The sequence below is a fragment of the Fukomys damarensis genome, unplaced genomic scaffold (assembly GCF_012274545.1).
Source record: "Fukomys damarensis isolate Sample0158 unplaced genomic scaffold, DMR_v1.0_HiC HiC_scaffold_31, whole genome shotgun sequence".
Lineage (NCBI taxonomy): Eukaryota > Metazoa > Chordata > Mammalia > Rodentia > Bathyergidae > Fukomys > Fukomys damarensis.
The window spans coordinates 1,962,675-1,984,953 of NW_022900943.1; the positions used below are offsets into that span (position 1 = coordinate 1,962,675).

The following is a 22,279-nucleotide window of genomic DNA, read 5'->3' on the forward strand; positions in this document are numbered from 1 at the left end:
ATATATATAGCTCTTTAGAAAACATTTGCCAGCCCTGCCTTAGCTTGCTCTTTGAATGCACTTTTCACATTTAAGCTAAGTTCAGTTCTACCATTGATTACTTCAATTCATCCACTTAAGAGAATATTGGCATTTACACATGTAACATATGTACAGAAACTGTACACATCATAAGTATACATATCAATTAATTTTAATGGAACACACCTACATAAACAGCAGTCAGGTCAAGAAACATAACATTAAACATATCTGCTATTCCTCTTCATTTAGCCTCCCTAGCCATAATTTAACCATTATGCTGACTTTTAACTTTAGTTTTGCCAGTTTTGGATTTTTTTTGTTGTTGTTTTTTTTGAGGCACGGTCTCACTATGTAGTTGAGACTGACCTGGAACTCACTATGTAGCCCAGGCTGGTCTCAAACTCACAGCGATCCTCCTGCCTCAGCCTCCCAAGTGCTGGGATTACAGGTGTGCCCCCATACCCAGCTGGATTTTTTTTTTTTTGAGACGGTCTTACTATGTAGTTCAGGCTCGCCCTGAACTCACTGTGTAGCCAAGGCTGGCCTCGAACTCATGGCAATCCTCCTGCCTCTGCCTCCTGAGTGCTGGGATTACAAGCCCGCACCACCATGCCTGGCAGAATTTTCTTTCATTTTTACGGTACGGGGACCGAACTCAGGACCATGTGTTTGCAAGGCAGGTGCGGCACCACTGAGCTACATCCCTGGCCCCCAGATTTGGATTTTATATAAATGAGATTGATTCATTCTTTAAAATGTTTTTATTTTAATAATTCATATATAATATGTATGTGTGGGGTATGATGTACTTTGATACGTATATACATTGTGTAATGTTCAAATCATGGCAGACGTATGCATCTCTTTAAACATTTATCACTTCTTTGTGGCAAAAACAGTGACAACCCCTTCTAGCTTTCTGAGACACACAAAGCATGTTTTACTGAGTATCCCTTACACACCAGGCGTGGCTCCAGGAAGTGTGAGGGAGCAGAGCGGCCTGCCCTTGGTCTTCTGGTCTCCTAGGCGGGGCTGTCAAGTCGCATGCACGGTGCAGGGAGTGTGGCAGCCGCTCATGTGGGGCGTGGAGGCTGAGACCAGGGAGCCCTAGCCGGGTGCCTGTGGCACCGTGGCCGGCTGGGCTGGAGGTGCCACACTGCTCACGTGATCGTCGTGGGCCTGTCGGCGTGCGAGGATGGCTGGTGTCCTCCTGTCAGGCAGATGCCAGGCCTCTTCCTGGAGGAGCTGTGCCGGTTCTGTGGCCCCCGTGTGGCCGAGCCTCTCTACTTCTTCCAGGCACAGCCTCAGAGGGGAGGTGAACTGGCCTCTGCAACAACCGCGCCTAGTGCTTTAGTTTCTTCTCCTTAGGTGCGTCCTCCACGCCTGCGTGGCCGCCCCAGTCGGGGCTCATCCAGACCTTGTCTTCCCCAGCGGCCCCTCTGAAGCGTCTTTGCAGGCCATGGCCTGCCTGGCTCCTCTAGTTTTCTACCCGTGTCAGGACTGTCCCGGACCGCAGAGACCTCTTTCCCGTCAATGCCTCTCCCCCTGCCATCTGTCCTCCTGCGTGGCCTGTCCCTGTTACCTTCTGGGGTCCATCTTTTACCTGTGCCCGACGCTCACTCTCTGCTTCCTCTTGGCAAAGCCCTGCGTCTGTCTTCCCTGGGCACGCACTCGAGCCAGGATATGTGCTCTGACCCATTTCCACGGAGACGAATTGGGATCTCACTGACACCTATGTGATGTTTTCCTCTACTGAAAGCCCCTCAGCGGATCTTTATGGTCCTTAGGATACAGTCCAGGCTTTAAGGACGCCCCATGCTCTGTGGGCCCTTCTCTTGCTCCCTGAGCCCCTTTCTGTTCGGTTAACACCTTTAATGTGTTGGGATTCCTTCTGTTTCCCTCTCTCACCCTCACCCTCAGCTAGCAGCTGTTAGGTCCAGACCTCCGAGCCAGACTAGAACCCTAAGGGTGCCATGTCTTCTGTTGCTTAACTTTTGTCTCCTTGGCCATGTAAGCTGTCTTGTTTCCTCGCCAGTTGCCCCAGACCCTGTATGGATGCTTTACAGAGAAGTCAGTATGGCCAGGTGCACAGTGGGACAGCCCCTGCGTCTATCTGTGGTGTTCTTGTTTTTGTCACCAGGAATCGCTCTCAGGGCCTCATGCTTGCCTGGCAGGCACTGTGCTGCTGAGCTGCATCCCTAACCCTATTCGTGGCGTTCTTCTCCCTTTTCCCCAGTGCTTACAGCAAGACAGAAGTGGGCACGGAGTGGTGGAGCAGGGGAGTGCACTTACTTCCCACGGGGAGGGACAGGCTGGGGCTCCGGCAGGGCGTGTCCTGGTGCAGGGCCTCTTTTCCTTTGTGCCGTCTCCGAGGCCCTGCTGCATGTCTTGGTGGAGTTAGGGGCTCTGCACAGCAGTTGCCTGCTTGGGTCTCCAGATGCGGGGATAGTTCTGGAAATGAAAAATGCCCTTGCCTGCCCCAGATTGTTACTCAGAGAAAAGTCTTCCTTCCTCTTCAAGAAACTACTTCTACTTCAGAATAAACACTTGTGGAGCACAACCCACCTAACACTCAGGCTTTAATCTCATCTATCTCCAACTTCCCCATATTCCTGCATTTGTTTATGAAGTTAGGCCTGGAATCGCCCCCTGCAAACTGTACCATGGGATTCCTCTGATAAAACTAAGTCATGGCTGACATTTCTTTACTGCTAACATTAAAACTGAGAAAATTCTATTTTATTCTCTGTTTTTCTTAAACTTCTGATCCTGTTAAGTGTTTGCCCACTTTAACAGCTTAACAGATTCCGGTCAAGCAACAACAGGATTGCTCAGGGCTGGCATGCATAGGTGTGTGGGGATTTTGTCCTGGGTACAAATCTGTACTGGAGGTTGGATTTCATAGTTTTCCTCTGGAATTCAGTTTCAAAACCAAATAAGTGTCTGGCTGTTAGGTTTGTCTTATAGTTAGATTTGACTCATCAAGTGCTCATTTGCAACCTATGTGTCTTAATAGTTTCACTATTAGAAGTAGTGTTTGTACTTCTATAATAACAAACCTGAGACTGGGTAATTTGCAAGTCATAGATACTTATTTTTCCCGATTCTGGAGGCTGGGACTGCTAAGATGAAGGTTCCTTTAGGTTCAGTGTCTGCTCTGCTGAGAGCCTCATTGTGGAGTCTTCGCATGGCGAAAGGCCCAAGAGAGAAGAGGGCTTGTGCTCCTTCCTCCAGCCCTTTCACAGGACCACGACACATTCGTCAGGACAGTGCTCTCACGATTTAGCCCTTCTCGAAGTCCTACCCAGTTTCAACATCTGAACTGAGGGATGTTCAGGTAGGCCATAGCAAATCCTTCTTTTATTGATTTGAGTGGTTTAATTTTTCCGGTACTTTGCACTGACATCATGGCTTCCCACTTGGCTGTTAAATGCCAAATGTCTGTGTTCTCAGCCTTTAGAGCAGGGTGTGGAAAACAAAGGTGTGTCCCATGGAGGAGCAAATGGTGAATGGCTCTGAACCCTTATTTACGAGGGTTCCAGCAGCAGTGTTTGTCAGTACATGTGTGTGCATTCTCACCCACCAGCCACCCTGTAGGTCCTGGCAAGGAGCAGAAGTGGCGTTTGGTGAAGGCCTCTGACACTCTCCTGCCCTTGGAACACTCCCGAGCCACTTCTCGCATGTGTGAGGGGCTGACCTCTTGCCTTATCCTTGGTGAATCACATCTTGGGTGATTTTTCTCTCTCCTGAAAATTTATTGCTGTAGTATTTTCTATAGCAACCTTCATATTTTATGGCCATATAGTGATCTTCTTTCTGAGGGGAGAAGAAAGACCAAAGGTACTACGTGTGTGTATTTCAATGAGCCCATCTATATTTTGTCTTTATGCTCTTATATTAGTTCTGTGAGAAAAATGTTTAGATTTTTCACATTCTATTCAAGGCCAGCACCTTAACTGGGGTCCAGAAAACCAACAAAATGTGGTTTAGCAGCATTTGGTTGTAATTTGTTACATTTTCAAAACACTGTGCAATTGGGAAGATTGAGAGTGTAATTACTTGATGCTCAGCTTTAGGGTTAGCTAAGTTTTTTTAATGATACATTATTGAATGGAATCTCTTTTAAAGAGGCTCTCGCCAATTACCCACGTGACATTCTGTCCCCGAAGGACTTCACTGGTGTGTGAATAGTTTGTCAGATGGAATCTGAGGTTTTTCAGGGCCTTGTGGAGGGCTTTTTGTAATAAATGCTGGGTGGAGGAAGTCAGAAGGCCGAATAATAATGTGGTCTCCACTGTATTGTTGGGTATCAGAAATCACATGAGGCAACACTGAGCTTACAAATGTGTTTTCTTAACACTTCATCTGTCACAGAAGAGAGCCAGAAAAGCCGTGTCCTACCCACCTCCCAGTGACCTGAGGTGGTACGTGGGCATCTACAGATAGGTGCCCCTATTTCAGTGAGACCAGAAGTCTGGGGTAGAACATGTGGTTTATATTCAGTAAGATGGTTCCTTCTAAGGCCCCCTAATGCTTTCAAGATGCTGATAGAGCCATTAATGGCTCTTGGAGAAAGCTTAGATTTTCAATTAAAATGAAGCCAATTTTGAATAAATAGTTGGTACTGTTGCTGGCCCAAAATAAGCTTAACAGTGAGCCTGGAGATGGGAATGTCAGGAGCTCTGGAATGGCAGATTCAGGAGCTTGGCCAACCCTCTTTCCAACAGCAATGATAAAACTGGGCGAAATGGTGAAAACCAACCATTTCCATTATTCTGGAAACCAACCAAAAAATATATAATAAAAATTACATGATCGAGGGCATTTATTCAAGTAAAACTACTGCAGCTCTGCTATGGATGGGGCACCTGTGGTGTCTCACCCTGGAGTCCCTCCCCTCACCCAGCCTGTGCCCGGCTCCGTCTGTGTGGCAGTTTCCGTGGGGCACGAGAAGGTGAGGCGTGGCTCCGGTGGGGCCTGCAGAACAGAGCGTGTGCCCCTGGGTTTTGATAAAACAGTGGTGATTTCCATGGGAAAAATAGCAGAGAAGATGCCTTCTGGAACTAGCCTGAGGTTTGCAGCACTACCGGTGGTAAGCGATAGACAGACAGACAAGCTAGAAGTTTAAAGCGGATGGAGAGAATGAGGCAGACACAGTGGCCTCGAGGACCTCAGAACGCTCATGGTGGCCTGAGGGCTGTGTGCAGGTTGTGCGGACGGAGAGCACCCTTTCTGTCTGCACAGGCTCCCTACCACCAGGCTGTGGCTGACTCAGGCTGAACCTTAGGAAGCTAACTGTAAAAATGAAAACAACCTTTTAACAGAGAGCCAGGTGTGATGGTGGATGCTGTTAATCCCAACTGCTTGGAAGGCTGAGGCAGGAGCATCCCAAGTTTGAAAAAATAGCAGGAATCTATATTTGAAGGAACGAAGGAAAAAATAACAGTTGATAAGAATACCAGTGGGGGAAATCATAAAAACCAAATAAACTCTGGAGTTGAACAATAACCACAATAAGTACTCATTAGAGGGACTTCCTTAGAGCAGAAGTGACCTGGGACATGAACCAGTGAAATCAAGATAGATCAGTAGGGATTACCCAGTGTGAAACATGGAAAAGAATGAACATGAACAGGACTCGGGAATTGTGGGTCAGAGCGGGAGCCATGGAAGAAGGACGGACGAGGCAGAGAAAGTATTCGAAGAATTAATTGCTGAAGTTCCTTAAGCTTCATGAAAGACTTTTTCTTTTTGGTACCGGGGATTGAACACGGGTCCTTACGCTTGCGAGTCAGGCTCCGCAACTACTGAGCTAAATCCCTAGCCCTCATGAAAGACATTTATACATCCAAGAGGCGACCCACGCTCACTCACAGTACGGTCCAGCTGTGACAGTCAGAGACGAAGGTCAGGAAAGGAGCGAAGGAAAGCACTTTGTCGTGTGCAGAGGGAGGGAGGAGAGCGCAACTCACGGGGCCTCCGCAGAAGCAGCCGGAGGCCGGGAGCAGTGGGTTGTCGCGGAAAAGAGAGAAGTACCGAAAGGAAGGAGTCAGCCACAGAATTCTGCGTCCAGTGGCGTGCTTCAAACCTAATAACGACATGTCCAGACAGAGAGAGAAGTCGTGTAACTACCTGACTTGGCCTAAGACCGTAAAGGAAGCCCTCAGGCTGGAAGGAATTGAAACGGGTGACAGCGAAACAGAGGACTTGTGAATGCACAATAAATGTATTCTTTCTCTTTTCTTTCTTATACAGTTAAAAGGCTGTTGTGGAATAAATAATAAAGCTGTGAGGTGTGTTACAGGAAGGGAAGGTTGATGTAACACCAGAACATCGATCAATGTAATATGCCGCACTAGTAAAGTAAAAGACAAAAAATGTATCATTGTTAGAAAGCATTTGACAAGATCCCACAAAAGCTCCCAACAAGCTAGGAATAGAAGGAATTTCCTTAGCCTGATACGGAGCATCGACCAAACATCCCTCCGCTAGCATCTTCCGTGATGCGGGAGACCAGATGCCTTCCCCATTTATTCAGCACTGTGTTGTGGTTTCTAGCCAGTGCAGCAACACGAGGAAAGCGAATAGTCACATGCATCCAGATTAGAGACTAAGATACGAGATTGTCGTTATCCTCAGACAGTAATCCTGAAGGCAGACAATCCCAAAGAATCTACAAAAAGTACTAGAACAATAAAGGAGTTTATCACAGTAACAGTATTGAAGAGTAATGTGTAAAAATCAGTTGCATTTCTCTATGCTAATGTTGACACACATACAGAGTTCTTATCATGTCTGAAAATGAACTAAATGCTTGGAATAAATTTAAGAAGTGCAGAATTTGTGTACTGGAAATGATTACAGAGAGATTTTTTTTTTTTTTTTTGGTTTTGTTGAGACAGGGTCTCACTATGTAGTTGAGACCAACCTGGAACTCACTATGTAGCTCAGGCTGGTCTCAAACTCACAGAGATCCTCCTGCGTCAGCCTCCCGAGTGCTGGGATTATAGGCGTGTGCCACCACACCTGGCTCAGAGAGAAATTCTAAATGGATGGAGAGACATTCTGTGCTCATGGGTTGAAAGAGTCAGTGTTGTTAAGGCACTGAGATGCCTTAAAAATTGATTTATGCATTCATTGCAATCCATAGCAGGATCCTAGGAACAGCTTTTTAAAAGAATGACAAAACCTAAGTTTATGTATGAAATGAAAGTAAACCAGAATAACTAATTCTTTGTCAGAACAAAGTTGAAGAACATCCCAATTTTAAAGCTTTCCTATGCAGCTTCCGTAATTAAGACAGTGTGCTCCTGACATTGTGATGAAGAAAGTGACAGTACACTGAATTAGGAGTACAGATTTCCTGCCACATTTTTCACAAAAGTGTCTACGCACTTTAGTGTGACACAGGATATTTTTTTTGATAAATGGTGCTGGGACAGTTGGATATCCATATGCAAAAAGTTGAATGGAGACTTTTGTGTCACACCTTCCTAAAAATTAAAGAAGTAAGGGTGGGTGGTGTGGCTTAGTGGTGCAGCTCCTTGTGCATCGTGTACAAGGCCAGGCTTTGCATCCCTAGCACCACCATCACTGCACCAAAACAAACCCCCACAGACCCCAATGTGATAGCTAAATTATAGAAAACCGACAGTATTGTGGGCTAGGTAAATGTTTCTTAATCGGTGCATTTTACGTTACGCAAATTATGCCTCAGTAGCACTGTTAAATACAGGCCCAGCGACCCCACAAATGTCCCTTACCTACCCCAGGCTCCCGGAAAGCTGCATCTGTTCTAGCTCTTTGTGAAGCCATGAAAGAATTCCCTGTGGACTCAGGGTTCCCTCGGTTCAGATGGGCTTCTTCAGGCCTGAGAATTTACGGCGCAGTGAGGCGAGGAAGGTCTTGGCTGTGAGCCAAGTGCTATGGAAAGAAAGGCAGCAGTGCACAGTGGTCACGTTGCGGCCTTGACTCTTCCCGCACTCTCCCCTGCACTTCAGGCTTGGAGCGGCCCAGGCCTGAGGCAGAGTCTCTGTGGTGGCTCCCTCGGGGCTGCCAAGGGCCGTGCCTGTGGGTCCTCCAGCCGTGTGGAACAGCGCGGTGCAGATTCCCGGCAAGTCCGGGCCCCTTCAGTGTGGCCTCTCCAGCTCTGAAGCAGAGGCTGTTCCTGAGACGGACAGACCTGGGATATAGCTGCCCAGTCCTTTTCAGTTCTTAAACATTCTGAGCATCCCTTCTCCTAACAGAGACCTGTCCTTGGTTATTATTCTTCCTCTAGGAGCAGTGCACGTAACTGCGGCACCCCCGTCAAAAGAGCACAGCTTTGGGGTCATGTCTGTGGCCTCAGTTCCAATTCCTAACTCAGAATCTGCGACAGTTCGTGTAGGCTGTTGATGTGTTTGAGTTGAGAGTTGCCTAAGAAATGGGTAAGACACACTTCTGGGTGTCTCTCAGGCCGTTCCCAGAGGTGACCACGTGGAGGCTGGCCAGCTGATGGGGAGACGAAAGTGGGCCTGCGAGGCCACCACCAGAAGGAATAAAAGCAGGAGGAGGAGGAAGCCTTCCGGCAAAGACTGGCAGGCTCTCTGTCTCTGCCTTGCCTCAGGCCTAACAGCAATGGAGCCAGGTGACCATGGACAGAGAGCTTCGACTTGGTGCTTTGTCCTTTTAATTTGTTATTGTCCGAAACGGTGACAAAAAGCTAACAGTAGCCATGTGACTCTGGGGCCCACTTCTTCGCTTCTCTGAGTCTTGCTTTAGGAAATCTACAAAACAGCTACTCACTCCACAGAGGGTTATGTAAAAAGGAAATAAGATTGTGCACGGAGAGGTGTGAGCACAACTGGTTGGTGCGTACTCTGTATTCTTTGTTAAATCAGATAGTGGCATGCAAGGCAGGGGCTCTGGATCTGAACGTGAGTCTGTGGTTTTCTATTAGCCAAGTGAACTGGGGAAAATTACAGAGTATCTCTGTGCCTGTTTCTGCTTCTGTAAAACGGGTATTTAGTCCTCACTGTGTCAGGGCTATCTGAAGATCGAATGAGCTAGTGTGGGAAGCACTTAGAACAGCACTGCCTTGTGAACGTCATGCAAGTGGGAGCTGCTGTCTGCTCACCGGCCAGGCCGATGCCTTCGCGCTCCTGAGCAGCACGTCTGGTTTACGTGGCCGAGACATGGGGCTCTCAGGCACAGTGGGGTCGTCCTGCGAATGCTCAGGTGGCCGGTGCAGTCTGGCTGTTGGCTCAGCAGTGGCGGGCTCTGAACCTCCTGGTCCCACCACTCCACATGCATCTTGCTAGTCGCTCCATGCTGACTGGAGAGGGCAGGAGCTGAGCCAGGTGGGACTTGTCTCCTGCAGGGGCTTCACTAGGTCCTCCCACAACCACGGACTCTAAGCCCCTGTGTGCAGCATTGTGGAGTGTGGCCGAGTGGCCTATAAATTTGTTTCTTCTGCACAGCGGCCTGCAAATAACACAAGATTGAAACCGTTAGCTCTTGTTGAAATGGTGAAAAGGATTATTCTGTGTTCTTCTTGTCCCAGAGGTTACCTCCTTGGCACCTGGCTTGTGGGGTCCTTTAGAATATGTAGGTCTGATTTATGACTAATTATTTCTGCTTTAATTTTAGCTGATTATATACCTTGGAGCCAGCCAAGACAAGAGCTTCTCCGTCCGCCACACAACTACTGGCCAGCATCCACCGAGTTTGACAGCCAAACCACGCACCAGGATGACTACCCCCTGAAGGGCCTTGTGAGCACCAGGAGCTGTAAACCCGTGGCCATGCCCAAGCTCTGCGACGTCCCCCTGGAGGTTCTGACTAACTACAAGATGAGCTACCTACCTCACCCCGCGGAGAAGCGCTTCGTGCACCAGGCAGAGAAGTTTAGACCCTGCGACATCCCTTTCGAGAGCCTCACCACTCACAAAGAGTCCTACCGGGGCTTGGCCGGGGAGCCTGCCAAGAGCCTGAGGCCTCCAGCCAGGCCCCCTGGGCTGGGCGCGCCTTTCTGTTGCACCACGGAGTTTCGAGAGAAGTACCAAGTGTGGCCCACGCCCCAGGTGCTCTCCAGAGCCCCCGTCACCTACGTCCCTCCGGAAGAGAAGATGGACTTTCTGACCACCGTTCAGGCCCACTACGCTTACCCTAGGGGGAGCCCCGCGAAGCCCTGCCGCCCGGTGCTCCCGATCAAGAGGAGCGGCTGCTTTGAGGGCTCCACCACCACCAGGGAAGACTACAGGCAGTGGGCGGGCACTCGGACGCAGCCGGCCAAGCCCGTCCCGCAGCTGAGCTGCCCCACCGAGCCCCTGGACTGCCTGACCACCGCACAGGCCCATTTCGTGCCGCACCCACCTGTGAGCACCGAGAGCTGTAAGCCTGTGTGGTCCAGGCCCCGAAGAAACATTCCCCTGGAGGGCCAGACCACCTACACCGTCAGCTTCACCCCCAAGGAGATGGGCAGGTGCCCCGCTTCATACCCGGAGCCCCCCGGCTACACCTTTGAGCAGGTGGACGCTCTGGGGCACAGGATATACCGGCCAGCCTCCCAGACGGGCTCTGGGCAGGCCAGCCGTCTTTCTGCTGGCGACGCAGAAAACCCCAGCCAGAGCGAGTTGGCAGTATCAGCCTGACTTTAGAAATTGTTATTTAGAAGTTGCACAATACTTTTGAAAGCAAATGATGGAGCATTATTCCTTGGACAAAAGAAGACTTCCCCCAAATGAGGAAAAACAACTTCAGCACCAATTGCAGGACACTCGAATAAAATGCACATCACTCGAGTCAAGGACAGTGATATTTAATAACGGCTGATTCCCCCACGCTCAGGTCCCCTACCTTGTGCTCATGGAACCCAGTTGGTCTCATAGTGGTTTTCTCTGCATTTTATTAATTTAATTATTGTATGAATGGACGCAATGATTAACCCTTGCCAAGTACAGAGTGCCAAAGAATAGATCTACCCTGGGGAGTCACATCTGCCGGGCTGTGTCTCATGTGCTGTTCACACTGAGAGCGGTCTGCCGCTTGGGACTTTGGAGAGATTTCACGCTAACCTCTGTCATGTTGCCCTGATGCCCATGGGTTCCTTAGCCTGGTCTGGGGCTTGGTTTAGGATCTTTCCCAGGGCTTCCCGGGTGACACACCCACAAGAACGGCTGTCTGATGGGATGTGGCCTCTGTAGCTGTGAAGGAAGAGGGCCCAGGGCTGCGTGGATCTGGGGTAGAAGGGAGCCAGGGCAGAGCCAGGCTGCAGTCTGCAGTGGCCGGGGCTGTGAGCCAGAGGACTTCGCTGTTGCAAATGCTCTGAGCCTGGAGCAGGCTGCTGCAGGCTGTGCCATTTCTGGGCTTGCTTGTTCCACATGACAGCTGTGACCAGACCTGTGGCAGAGTTGGCTGGTGATGGGCTAGACCCTCCCCGGAGATGTCTCTCTTGGCTCTAAGGTGTTACAAGTTTGACTTCTGAGGCCGAGTATTTTGGAGGTGTATTTTTTTCAAAACTGGGCAGGATTAGGAAAGACTCTGCTCAGGGGTCCTGCCGAGGTCAGATGGCACATGGGCCTGGGTGAGCCTCACATATCCTGGAGGGGCTCTGGGTCCACAGAACCCTGATACACCGTAGGGGCCTGGGAACAGGGCTGAGGAGATAAGTAGATTTCAGCCCACGTTTAGAGACAAGCTCACTCTTAGGACCTGGTTCTGGAGCTAGGAACCTGTGTCTCTGTACCCAGGGCTCAAACTTGCCATGGCTCTCACCTGCCCGACCCAGAGTTTGCAAGGCCCTACCCTTGCCTTCACCGTGGGTGGGATCTACATCCGGTCCTCTCACTGGTTGTATGGGTCTCCATTCCTGATCTGTGCTGTGAAATGACTGAGCGGCAAACGCCTTGTGGGAGGCTGGACGGCTCAGACAGCAGAGCCGGAACTGAAGCGCAGGGTGCTGACCCCAGATCCGCTGCTTTTCCACAGTGCAGATGCCTCCTGCCCGTGCGTCTCATCTCTTGGCTCCATGGAGGTTATCAAGCCACGCATCTGAGCACACTGGACTCTACCAACTGAGCCAGTGGAGAGCACTGAGAAAGGTAGGCTTTATTAGGTTACTTTTTAGAAAACAGAAAAACAGTAGACTTGATTTGGGAAGCCAAATAGTGCTAACATGCTTATGCAAATACAGAAGTCTGTGTCTCCTGTCTCTGTCACCCTTCCTGACGATTTATTCTCCAGAAAGAACAATTAAATTTTCTGGTTTTGCTACCATTCATCTTCACATTTCTAAAAGTTCTATGGACTTATCAGTTTTCAACGTCCGTTTTGGCAGATTAGGCTCTGCACTCCTTGTACATTCCTTTCTCTCTCCCTTCTTGTCTAGGTAGTTACGACAGATGGAAACACTGAGCCGAATCAGCTGCTTGCAGCATGTAGTGACTGCATTTCTTTTCTTTTTCTTTTTTGGCTTTTTGAGATAGGGTCTCACTGTGTAGTTGAGACTGACCTGGAAGTCACTATGTAGCCCAGACTGGTCTTGAACTCACAGTGATCCTCCTGCCTCAGCCTCCTGAGTGCTGGCATTACAGGCGTGCTGCACCATGCCTGGCTGTGACTGCATTTCTTGGAGTTAGTTCACGTACATAGCACATCTGAATCCTTTTTCTTCATCATCTTCCCTGCCTCTCCCTCCATGTCTTGGTCCCTTCCCATTGCAAAAGATATATTCCCTGTTTTCTAATATCAATCTTATTTTGCTCTTTATTTACTATAAGCTAGGAAGGGAAGCTGTAGGATGGGTTTGACTTCGGTGAGCCCCGTGGAGAAGAGGGATGTCTCAGGAGCACGGCCTTGTTGACGACTTTTGGTCACCTTCATGGTGGCCCAGGTTGCATGAGCCAGTTCGGGTAGCCCTGCCTTGTTTGCTTCCTTTTTTTTTTGGTACCGGGGATTGAACTCAGGACCTTGAATTTGCAAGGCAGGTGGCCGCACCGCTGAGCTAAATCCCTGGCCCCACCCGCCGTGCTTGCTTTGTTTGGCTTTAAGGAACAAGTTCACCCTCTCCTACTTAGCCTTTTTTTCCTTCTAAGTTAAAAATCCTTTATGTTATACAATTAGTTAACACAAGAAAAAAATGTACTGCCACTGTGGTGATTTATAAGTAGGCACTCACTTTTTCTAGGGTTCCAGGAGACTCTGGCTGCTGTAAAGAAACCCCTGAGATGCTGAGGTTCATGGAAAGAGAAGGCTGCACAGATGGGCGGTAGACCTGTAGGGAGCTGGTTCTGAGGCAGGGCCCGGTAGGCATTCTGGCGAATCCTGACCAGAGAGTTAAAACTTTCCTGGCAGAGCAGCTGACAGAACAAGAGGGAAGGCCGAGCACAGGGGATGCTGGGTACTGGAACCAGGTAGCTGCCCCTCACCCACCCCCAGTAAAATGCAAAGGAGACGAGGGGAAGCCACTTAAAAGAAAACTCTTAGTTACAGTAGTACACGTGTGCGTGTGTATATCTCCACTCTAGGGTCACTGTGTTATTGAACTAGATAAATCACTAACTTGACCTTGTATGCAGAGAGATGAGGCCCTGGCAAAGATTTAAGAATGTGCACATAGACAGTAGTGCCCAGTGTAGGGTCTCGGACCCTGGGATCCCTCTATGATAGTCCACGGAACCAATCAGGTTGTGACAAGTTCCAGGTGTGTACTGGGGGAAGGGCCTCTATTATTTCGATAAAAGTAAGTTGAGCACAAAGACCCATAGCTGTCCAGCTCGGCCCCCTACTCTGGATGCAGAAAATAATACCAGAGATGAAATGTGAAATATCTTTCTCAACCTGTGAGCTGTCTGATACACTGAGCTCGTGTTCTCTAAAAATCAAAGAATGAATTCTAGGAACATTAGGGGTTAAGTGTAGGAAGATATTTAAGGGTAGGACAGCTCCTGAGAGGCAGGAGGGGACCCGAATGGGTAGCCTGGGACCAATATAGGGGAGTTTTACAGAGCCATAGCCGTGACTGTCCACTAAGGTGAGAAGCGTAGTCACTCAGGTGATGGTGGTCCAATTGGCAAACAAGTCACATAACAAGTGTGGATGGAAAGAACAGAGATTCTCCTAGGAAGTGGTGGGTCCAGAGGTCTCTGGTCACCACCGGAGTGGCCGACTGGACTTCCTTAGGCCCGGAGTTTGTCTTTTGAGGAAGCGTGCAGGCCTGGTCATCTTGTCTTTATCTTGAGGCCTGGTCTCCAGCAGATGTGTCTCACCTTTTTCCCAGACCCCTCGAGGACCCAGCCTGCCTATAATAATTCTGTCTAACTCAGCTGTCTATGGTACTCTTTCTGTCCCCTGTTTCTCACCTTTCTTTCAAATGCGGTGTCTTTTTTCCCTTTTAAACTTGGTTCCTTTAATCTGTTCCTGGGGCTGAGTTTTGACCCAGTTGGCTGTGGGGCAGTGGTGAGGTGCACACTCCTGGGTGTGACAAAGCTATGCGAGGCACGGAAATTTTCTTGTGCCCAGCAGAGGCTGGCAGCTCTTTCCTGTCTGGCCTGTGCCTGCAGTGAGCAGTTGAGGGTGCAAAAACAGGAAAGAGAAGACAGAAAAAGAAATAAAATATCCCAAAGGGCTTTTACTTCTTGGCAGGGCTCACTGAGATGTTACCATGAACCTATGGCGTCCAGGTCTAGGTTTCTAGGTTCCTGTGTGTGAGGAACAAAGAACTGGACATAGCACACAGTGGTGAATGCTGAGGCAAAATACCTGGCACCGAGTTAAAGAAGATTTCAGTCCAGAATTGGCGGGCTCCAAGGTAGGGCGGCCTGGCAGTGGGGCACTGCAGAGCAGGCAGCTCTCTCCTTTATGTTCTACCTGGGCCACAAGGCTGTTGGGTGGTGACACCTGCATCACACACCCTAGATCCAGCCACCACAAAAAGCCCCACCTATGACCACATGAGGCTTTGGGGGACGTCCAGACACAGCCACACAGCAAGGAAACAGAGGCAGAGTTCATTAGGGTGAAAGTACGCTGTGAGGGAGCAGGCTTGCTCCAGTGAAGGAGAGTGGCACGAGCCCTGAGGGCGTAGGACGGGTCAAGTGTCCGCCTGCCGCAGTCCCCCATGGAGGTCCTCTGAGGGGCACTGACAGATGGCTGCCGCTGCGGAGTCTCTGCCGCCATTGCTCTGTCCTTTCCCACGGTGCCCTCTGCTCTGATGGGATGTTCAAGGTGCATGCACTTTCAGTGAGCTCCAGGGAAAGGAAAGCTACTCTAGGGCGTGCAGGGAGGTCTCGTGTGCATGTGTCTTGGTTTGGAATTTCTGAAGTTATCCAGGATAGGCGTGAGGTCTTTGGCCACCATGAGCCCTGGGCCTGCCTAGGTTCAGGGGGTGGAGGGAGTGCTCCTGTTGCCCCCAACTGTGCTGATCTTTTTAAGGTGGCAAACTTGACTCTGTCAGAGGAAAACCGCTTCAGGTAAGGCTGACTGGTTAGCGACGGGGGCTCAGTTGGTGTGGAAATCCTAGGACATGCTGATGTAAGGCCTGGTGCCCAGGGCAGCTGCTGGACCCGAGGTCCCTCTTGGGAGGCTGAGGCCTTCCTGCCTGCCTTGGGCTGTGGCCAGGCCTGTGGCCAGGGTGGAGAGGATGCCCTGGCTCACGTCCCGTGGGCCTTTAGGCACTTCACTCCTTTTGGGAGCCCCAAGCCCTCGTTCTCCACTCCCCTCCCAGTGAGGGAGGAATGTGGCGTAGAGCGGAGCTTAAAGGGCCCCCTTCCATAGCCTTTGCATCGTCTTCTCGGGAATCAGAGTCTTTCAGGATGAGCTGCTTAGGTGGGTTGGCTCCCAGCTCTCGTGCCCAGCAGGGGTTGGAGCCCAGGGAAAGGTGGCCCTTTGTTAGCGACTGCTGCCACGTGCACTGTGTGCCCTCCTGCAGCGTGGACCACATGCTGCATGTTTGGAGCCCCTGCTGGGTCCTGCCTGGCGCCCTGTTTCTAGCACACGCTGCTCCCCTGTCGCGTGTTTCTTGCAGGCTGGGACTGCTCTCCTCTCCTTTTTGGAGACCCTGTGCCCCAGACCTTTCCTGTGGGCCCTGTGTGAGGAGCTCTGCGGGCTTTCCCTTACCCTTACAGTGAGCATCGCTGTGCCTCTCTCCTTAAGCAGGAGGAGAGCCGAAGGCCCCGGCAGTGGTTTCCAGAGTGACGATCTAGGGTCCCTTTGCTCTAGCAGTGATTTCCAGCTGTGCAGTTGTCAGGATCCAGCCGTGGGGCAGGGGAGGGCTCTCACTGTAGGGTAATAGCCCCGGCCCCTGCCACGCTCCAGCACCCATATGGTCCGCGGGCCTGGGGTCCAGCGGGTAGAGGCCCTTCTGAGCACGCATGGCGGGGTTGGGCAGGCCAGGGTGTTTTCTTTGGCGGAGCAGGCTCTGAATTTGCTCACGACTGTCTGAGGAGCTGCGTGGTTCCTCCCCATGTGGGAAGCGGGAGCCTGTGAGCCTTCCAGAACATACTCTGGGTTCTCGGAAAGCATCAGGGCAATGCTAGTCTGGGCTTTTCTCTAAGCTGCATAAGGGGCCCCAGGTGCCTTCCACTTGGCCTCTGCGGCTGTGGGCACTGTGTGAGGAGCCCTGTGAGCTTTTGTTACCTGGCTTCAGTGTGGCTGCAGGTCCACCCGGATGCTCACCAGGAGAATCCAGTTCCGTGCCCTGGCTCAGTCTCTTCACTGCCAGGCCAGGCTGTGAGCCTGAGCTGTATCAGGGCAGTCAAGGCTGTGACAGGGAGCGTATGCTTACTGCTGTGGTCTCAGATCCCCCGCTCTGGACAGGGCCCTAAAACAAGGGCACCCGGGGAGCTTTGAACAAGCAGAGTGACCCGAACCCAGGGCCTCTGTGCTAGTGGATGACTTATAAACCAAGAAATGGAATATTTTGCACTATGGGTTTTCCTGTTTTTTTTTTTAAAGGACTTTTCATTTTATAGTTTCTAAGCAGAGATCAGTGCTATCAAGGTGGAATGATATTTTTCTTGGCTAAGTATAATAACTTCCCACATGGGAAGGTAGGACTGGAAATAAGCAGCAAGATTATCTCTGGTGTGAATTTTGTGCAAAGAACTGGAGTAGGTTACTTGGTGCACACTGTTCTGGTTTGCATGCTCATTGTGTTGGCCTTGCCCTCTTTTTCCTTTTATACCCAGTTGTAGTGAGTGTCTTTTGGCTGCTCTGTACCCACAGGACAGCATGCAGGCTACAGCAGGGGTAGGCACGTTTAGAGTGGAAAGAAGTGGCAGCTGGCGGCTTGGCAGTGAGTCTAGTGGCCCAAAAAGCTTAGAAGTGTAGAACTGAAAAGTATGGTGGGTCATAATTTATATATATATATATAATTATATACGTGTTTTATTAAGTCTGGAAAAATATACTATGGCTTGTGCTTATGAACCCAGTTTAGTAAAATAAAAAATTATACACAAGCATTTTTAAAGGCTGAGAAAAATGTATCAACAATATTGGATAAATGAATTTCTGTTTGTCTCATTGGTCCAGGATAACAGGATAATGGGACTTTTCAATAGTTTAATATTAGGTTAACCTGTAGATAATATGTACTAGCCTTTCCCAAGGTGTTTTCTGTGGATTACAATTCCTATAATATGGTCTTTTAAAAAAAGTTCATTACTGTATCTTCCCCGTGCAGACTCACAGTGCATGTAACATTGTGGGAGCTCTGTGAAGATCTGGAGTAAATAAACCTTACTTAGCGTTGCATATCTCAGTGGTCATTCTTGTAACGATAAGTGCTCAAGCGAAAGAGAGCGTGTTGGCAACTGGACCTCCAGGGCTGTGGATCCCGAGAGTGTGATGAGATCCAGGTCTCCATCTTTTGGCTTTACCTTCTTCTGTGATGCCCTCTAAGGTAGGCCCTGCCCATGTGATTTCTGGTGATTTGAACATTTTACAGCTCTTGCTTCGCTGGCAGTCCTAGCAGACAGCAGAGCCTGAGTTGAGTTTGAGTCTCAGGCTGATGGCCTGAACTGGGACCTACCCCTCCTGGACGGGGCAGAGGGGCGGGCGGCCCCCAAGGGGGAGCGAGTGTAGTTTCCAGGGAAGGGAGGAATGAATGCTGAACAGGCAGAAAGAACACTTCCAATCTCTTGACAGTGGAGCCTTTTTATTGTGCAAACCTATTGGAACACACAGTGAATAATACTGCCAAGTACTTGTCATAAAAATTTTCAAGTAAATTTGGAAGACAGTAAAATACACATGCCTCATAAGCATGGGGTTTGGGCTTTTTTGGTGATGCAGAAACCTCACTGGGTTCTGCAGTGACACAGGGTCAGCTCTGAGTGTAAAATGTCCTTGCTGCCGACCGTACGGATTGTGTGGCTTTCTGATAAACGGATATTAAGGTATAGCCAGAGTGCAGAACACAGGGCGCCCAGAGCATTCGCACGTGGCGGACCGTGACCCGCACGCCTCCTGTGTGGAGTCCTTGGAGTGCCGAAGCGGCAGCATGCGCCATAGCATGTGGTCCGCATTCCCTCTGCTGATGGGCAGTCAAGGCCCAGGGAGGCGGAGCCCCTCGGCGTCTCCCCAGGGCTGTCCAGGGGCTTGGAGGGAGTGACGTTCGCAGAACTTGGTGAGCAGTGACGTGGCCTTTGAAAGGCACCATGGGTGAGAGGGTGAGCTAGAGAGCTGCACGGAGCTGCTGAGGGGAGAGGAGAGAGAGCTTTGGGGTGTTTTTACCTCAGATGTGTAGTTTCTAGGCATATGACTTACATCTGTCCAAAGAGCTTTGGGTACAGCACCTGTGCGTGCGTGTCCGTTGTACTGGTACAGGTTGGAGTCCCAGCCTATTCAGTAACCCCTCTGGACGCATGCGCGCGCATGCACACACACTCACACACACACGTATGTGCATGTATACTGAAATGTTGAGGAACTTGCAATATGGTTTCTTTTTTTTTGGTACCAGAGATTGAACTTGGGACCTTGCACTTGCAAGGCAGGTGGTGGAACCACTGAGCTAAATCCCAGGCCCCGCAATATGGTTTCTTTACACTCATTTACTTATGGGTTAATATATATGGAGGAATTATTACGTTCAGGAGCTGAAGGTTATTTGAAGGGATCTTGAAAATTTTATTCTCTTGGTTTGAAACAGTTAATCACTTTAGACTGAATTTTCTTCACTGTAGTAAAAAGTCCCTTTGGATTTACAGAAGAAAAAGGTATTTTCATCTTGTGGCTTTGTCACACACGGTCACGCGAGCTGTTTGTCCCCTTCTTTATTGTCTTGTCAGTTAACGCGCTCAGGAGGAGGCCGCGATCCTCCCACGGAGGTCACGAAGAGCGTCCCATTCTGCTTATGTTTCAAAGGTGGGTCATGGGGCGTCGGTGATTGCAGGTAGCGTGAAGATAAGAGTGAATCAGGGAAGACGCCAGAGTTCTGGGTCTGAGTGAGTAGAAGGATGGAGTTAGAACCCTTTGAGATTAAGAAGGCCTGGGGTGGGAGTCAGATGCTGAGTGACCGGCAGGTGGCGTCTGCACCGAGGCAGGGGACTTCTGCTGTCTCCATGGTTTGTGGGAAGGGAGGATGGATGATATCCTATATCTTCTAGAACCCTTCCTCTTGCTGTTCCCCCTTCAGGGATAAAGGGTTTGTTTTTACTAGTGAGTATTTTTATTAGTGAGAAATACATAGTACTGTGTAGTGAGTTTCATTAGTGAGCAGTACATAGTGCTTACATTCATTTTGAAGACTTGGTACATGTATGTAGCACATCTTGATCATTTTCAATTCCTTTATCCCCGTCCCCACCTTTCTGCCTCCCTTCCCCACCCCTAAGAAGTCTGATTCTTACCATCTCTCATTACTCTTTTATTTATTTATGTTTTAAGTTTCTCATGTAAGAGTAACAATGTAGCATTTCACCTTCCGTGTCTGGAGCTTCATCCTGGGCTCCTTTGTAGATGGCCGGTGTCCGGGTGTGTGTGTGTGTGTGTGTGTGTGTGTGTGTGTGTACACCATGCTGTCTTTATGTAGATGGCCGGTGTCCGGGTGTGTGTGTGTGTGTGTGTGTGTGTGTGTACACCATGCTGTCTTTATTCATTCATCTGTTGGTGGGCGTCTAGACCGTTTTCAGAGCTTAGCCCCTGTGAGTTACGCTGCTATCAATGTGGGAGTGCATGTATTCCATGATCGCATGCCTTTAGCTCTCTTGGGAGTAGAGCCTGGAGAGGTACAGCTGGGTCAGATGGAATTTGTTTTTTGAGGAATCGCCATACTGATTTTCATACTGGTTGTACTAGTTTACGTTCCCAGCAACAGTGTAGAAGGGTTCCCTTTTCCCGAAGCCTCACCAGCATTTGTTTATGTTCTTAATGATAGCCATTCTTTCTATTGCATCCTGGTCCAAACACAGACAAGGAGACCAATGGTATAGAACAGAAGACACAGAAGCAACCTGTGCACGTTCAGGCATCTTATTTTTGAGAAAGGGGACAAAAGCACATGTTAGGGAGAAGACAGCCTCTTTAAGAAGTGGTGCTAGAAAAACTGGTTATCCATGTACCGAGGATTGAAAGGAGATCCATATCTCTTAGTCTGTACTCAAGTCAGATGAAAACAGATCAGAGATGTAACAACTGAAACATTGACACAACGGAAAGATAATTTAGAGGAAACACTTGAAGCCACAGGATTGGCAGGGACTTCCTTTTTTCTCATATTTTTTTCTCTCCCTTATTACCTTTCTCCCACCCTTCCCACTTTCCCTACACCTTTAGCCCTTTGCTTCCTATTTCACATTATTAATTATCTCATTAGGATCCTGTGTACTATTATAGTTTTTCACACCAGAGAAACTATTCAGTATTTCAGTTAAAGAAATCTCTGTATGGACATTAAAAATAGGGAATCCTAAAATAAAACTAAAACTAAAAAGGAAAGTAAGAGAGAAAAGGCAATGATGTAACATTAAAATAATCCTTAATTCTGGAGATGAAAATGGTCCCTGAACATATTTAAATTGCTTCTTGCTCTTATAGTCTTATCTTATTCTTATTTATCTTATTTAGAGAATACTTTATTAGTTTCTGTAATCAAACCCATGTAGATATGACCTTACATATGTAATACAGTGCGTTACCCCTGTACAAATGGAAAAAAAATAAAATATAAAAAAATTAACATTTCTAGACAAATATAGCTGTCCACTTCTGTACAATGCCAACTCAACACAGTAAATTGGGATAACTTTTTCCAAAGTTGAGAGCACCGTTAAAGTTTCCAAAAATTCAAGATATATATCTATATATCTATCTATCTGTATATATATATATATGTGTGTGTGTGTGTGTATTTATATTTATATAAAAAGACCAATAATAGCAGTATGTTATGCATCAGTAGCAGCAACAGCTTCTCCAGGTTCTGTAGTCATCTGAACAAAATTATAAACATTCAGCACATTCCATTAAACAAACAAACAAACAAAAAAACAAAGAAAAGAATAATATCCAGAAAACAGCAAAGTTCTGTTGCTGTTGTGGTACCTGGCACCATTTTTTTTTATTAGCCTCTTAATCATCATCTGGAAAGAGAACATTCTAGAGTAATATCATTAAATATAGCTCTGATAAAGCACGGTCCCTACTATGTATCATAAAGATATTTTACATTCAGAGAGGTATGATACAGTACCATCCTACATCAATAATACTAGAATCAGTTTTGGTTTGAAATTTGCTTTGTCTGCAAATAAGATTGCTACCCCTGCTTTTTTCTGGGCTCCTGTCACATGGAGAATTGTTTTCTATCCTTTCACTTTCAGTCTGTGGGCTTCTTTTTGCTCTAGGTGTGTTTCTTGTATACAACATGTTGTTGGATTTTGCTTCTTATTCCATTTTGCTAGTCTATTTCTCTTGATTGGTGAGTTGAGGCCATTGACATTGATGATTATAACTGATATGTACTGACTTATTATTGACGTGTTATTTGCCTTTTGTTGACTCTTTTTACTTTTTCACCTTTTCCTTTTAATTTCTTGCCTTGCCTATTTGATTTGCTCTGTTGGGTCTCATGGTGTTGTTGCCTTCATTGTCTTTTTCTAGGATCTTGTTTAGAATTGCTTGTAGTGCTGGTTTGGTAGTCATGTAGTTTCTAAGGTGTTCTTTGTTGTGGAAGTATCTTATTTTCCCATCCATTTTGAAAGAGAGTTTTGTAGGATACATCAGTCCAGGTTGGAGGTTGTTCTCTTTTAGTACTTGAAATATCTCATTCCAG

The 22,279-nt window shown here is 48.4% G+C and overlaps 1 protein-coding gene across 2 annotated transcripts in view; it reads left to right on the plus strand.

Moving 5' to 3' along the window:
- The window catches only part of Saxo1 (stabilizer of axonemal microtubules 1), a 70,262-nt gene that overhangs the window by 43,284 nt on the left and 4,699 nt on the right, over window positions 1–22,279 (plus strand). For both annotated transcript variants that reach the window (XM_010630919.3, XM_010630920.3), the window contains 2 exons: window positions 9,652–12,104; window positions 19,296–19,371. In XM_010630919.3, the coding sequence (XP_010629221.1) occupies window positions 9,652–10,655 (1,004 nt within the window). In that variant the 3' untranslated portion in view covers window positions 10,656–12,104; window positions 19,296–19,371. The remainder of the gene's footprint in view (window positions 1–9,651; window positions 12,105–19,295; window positions 19,372–22,279) is intronic.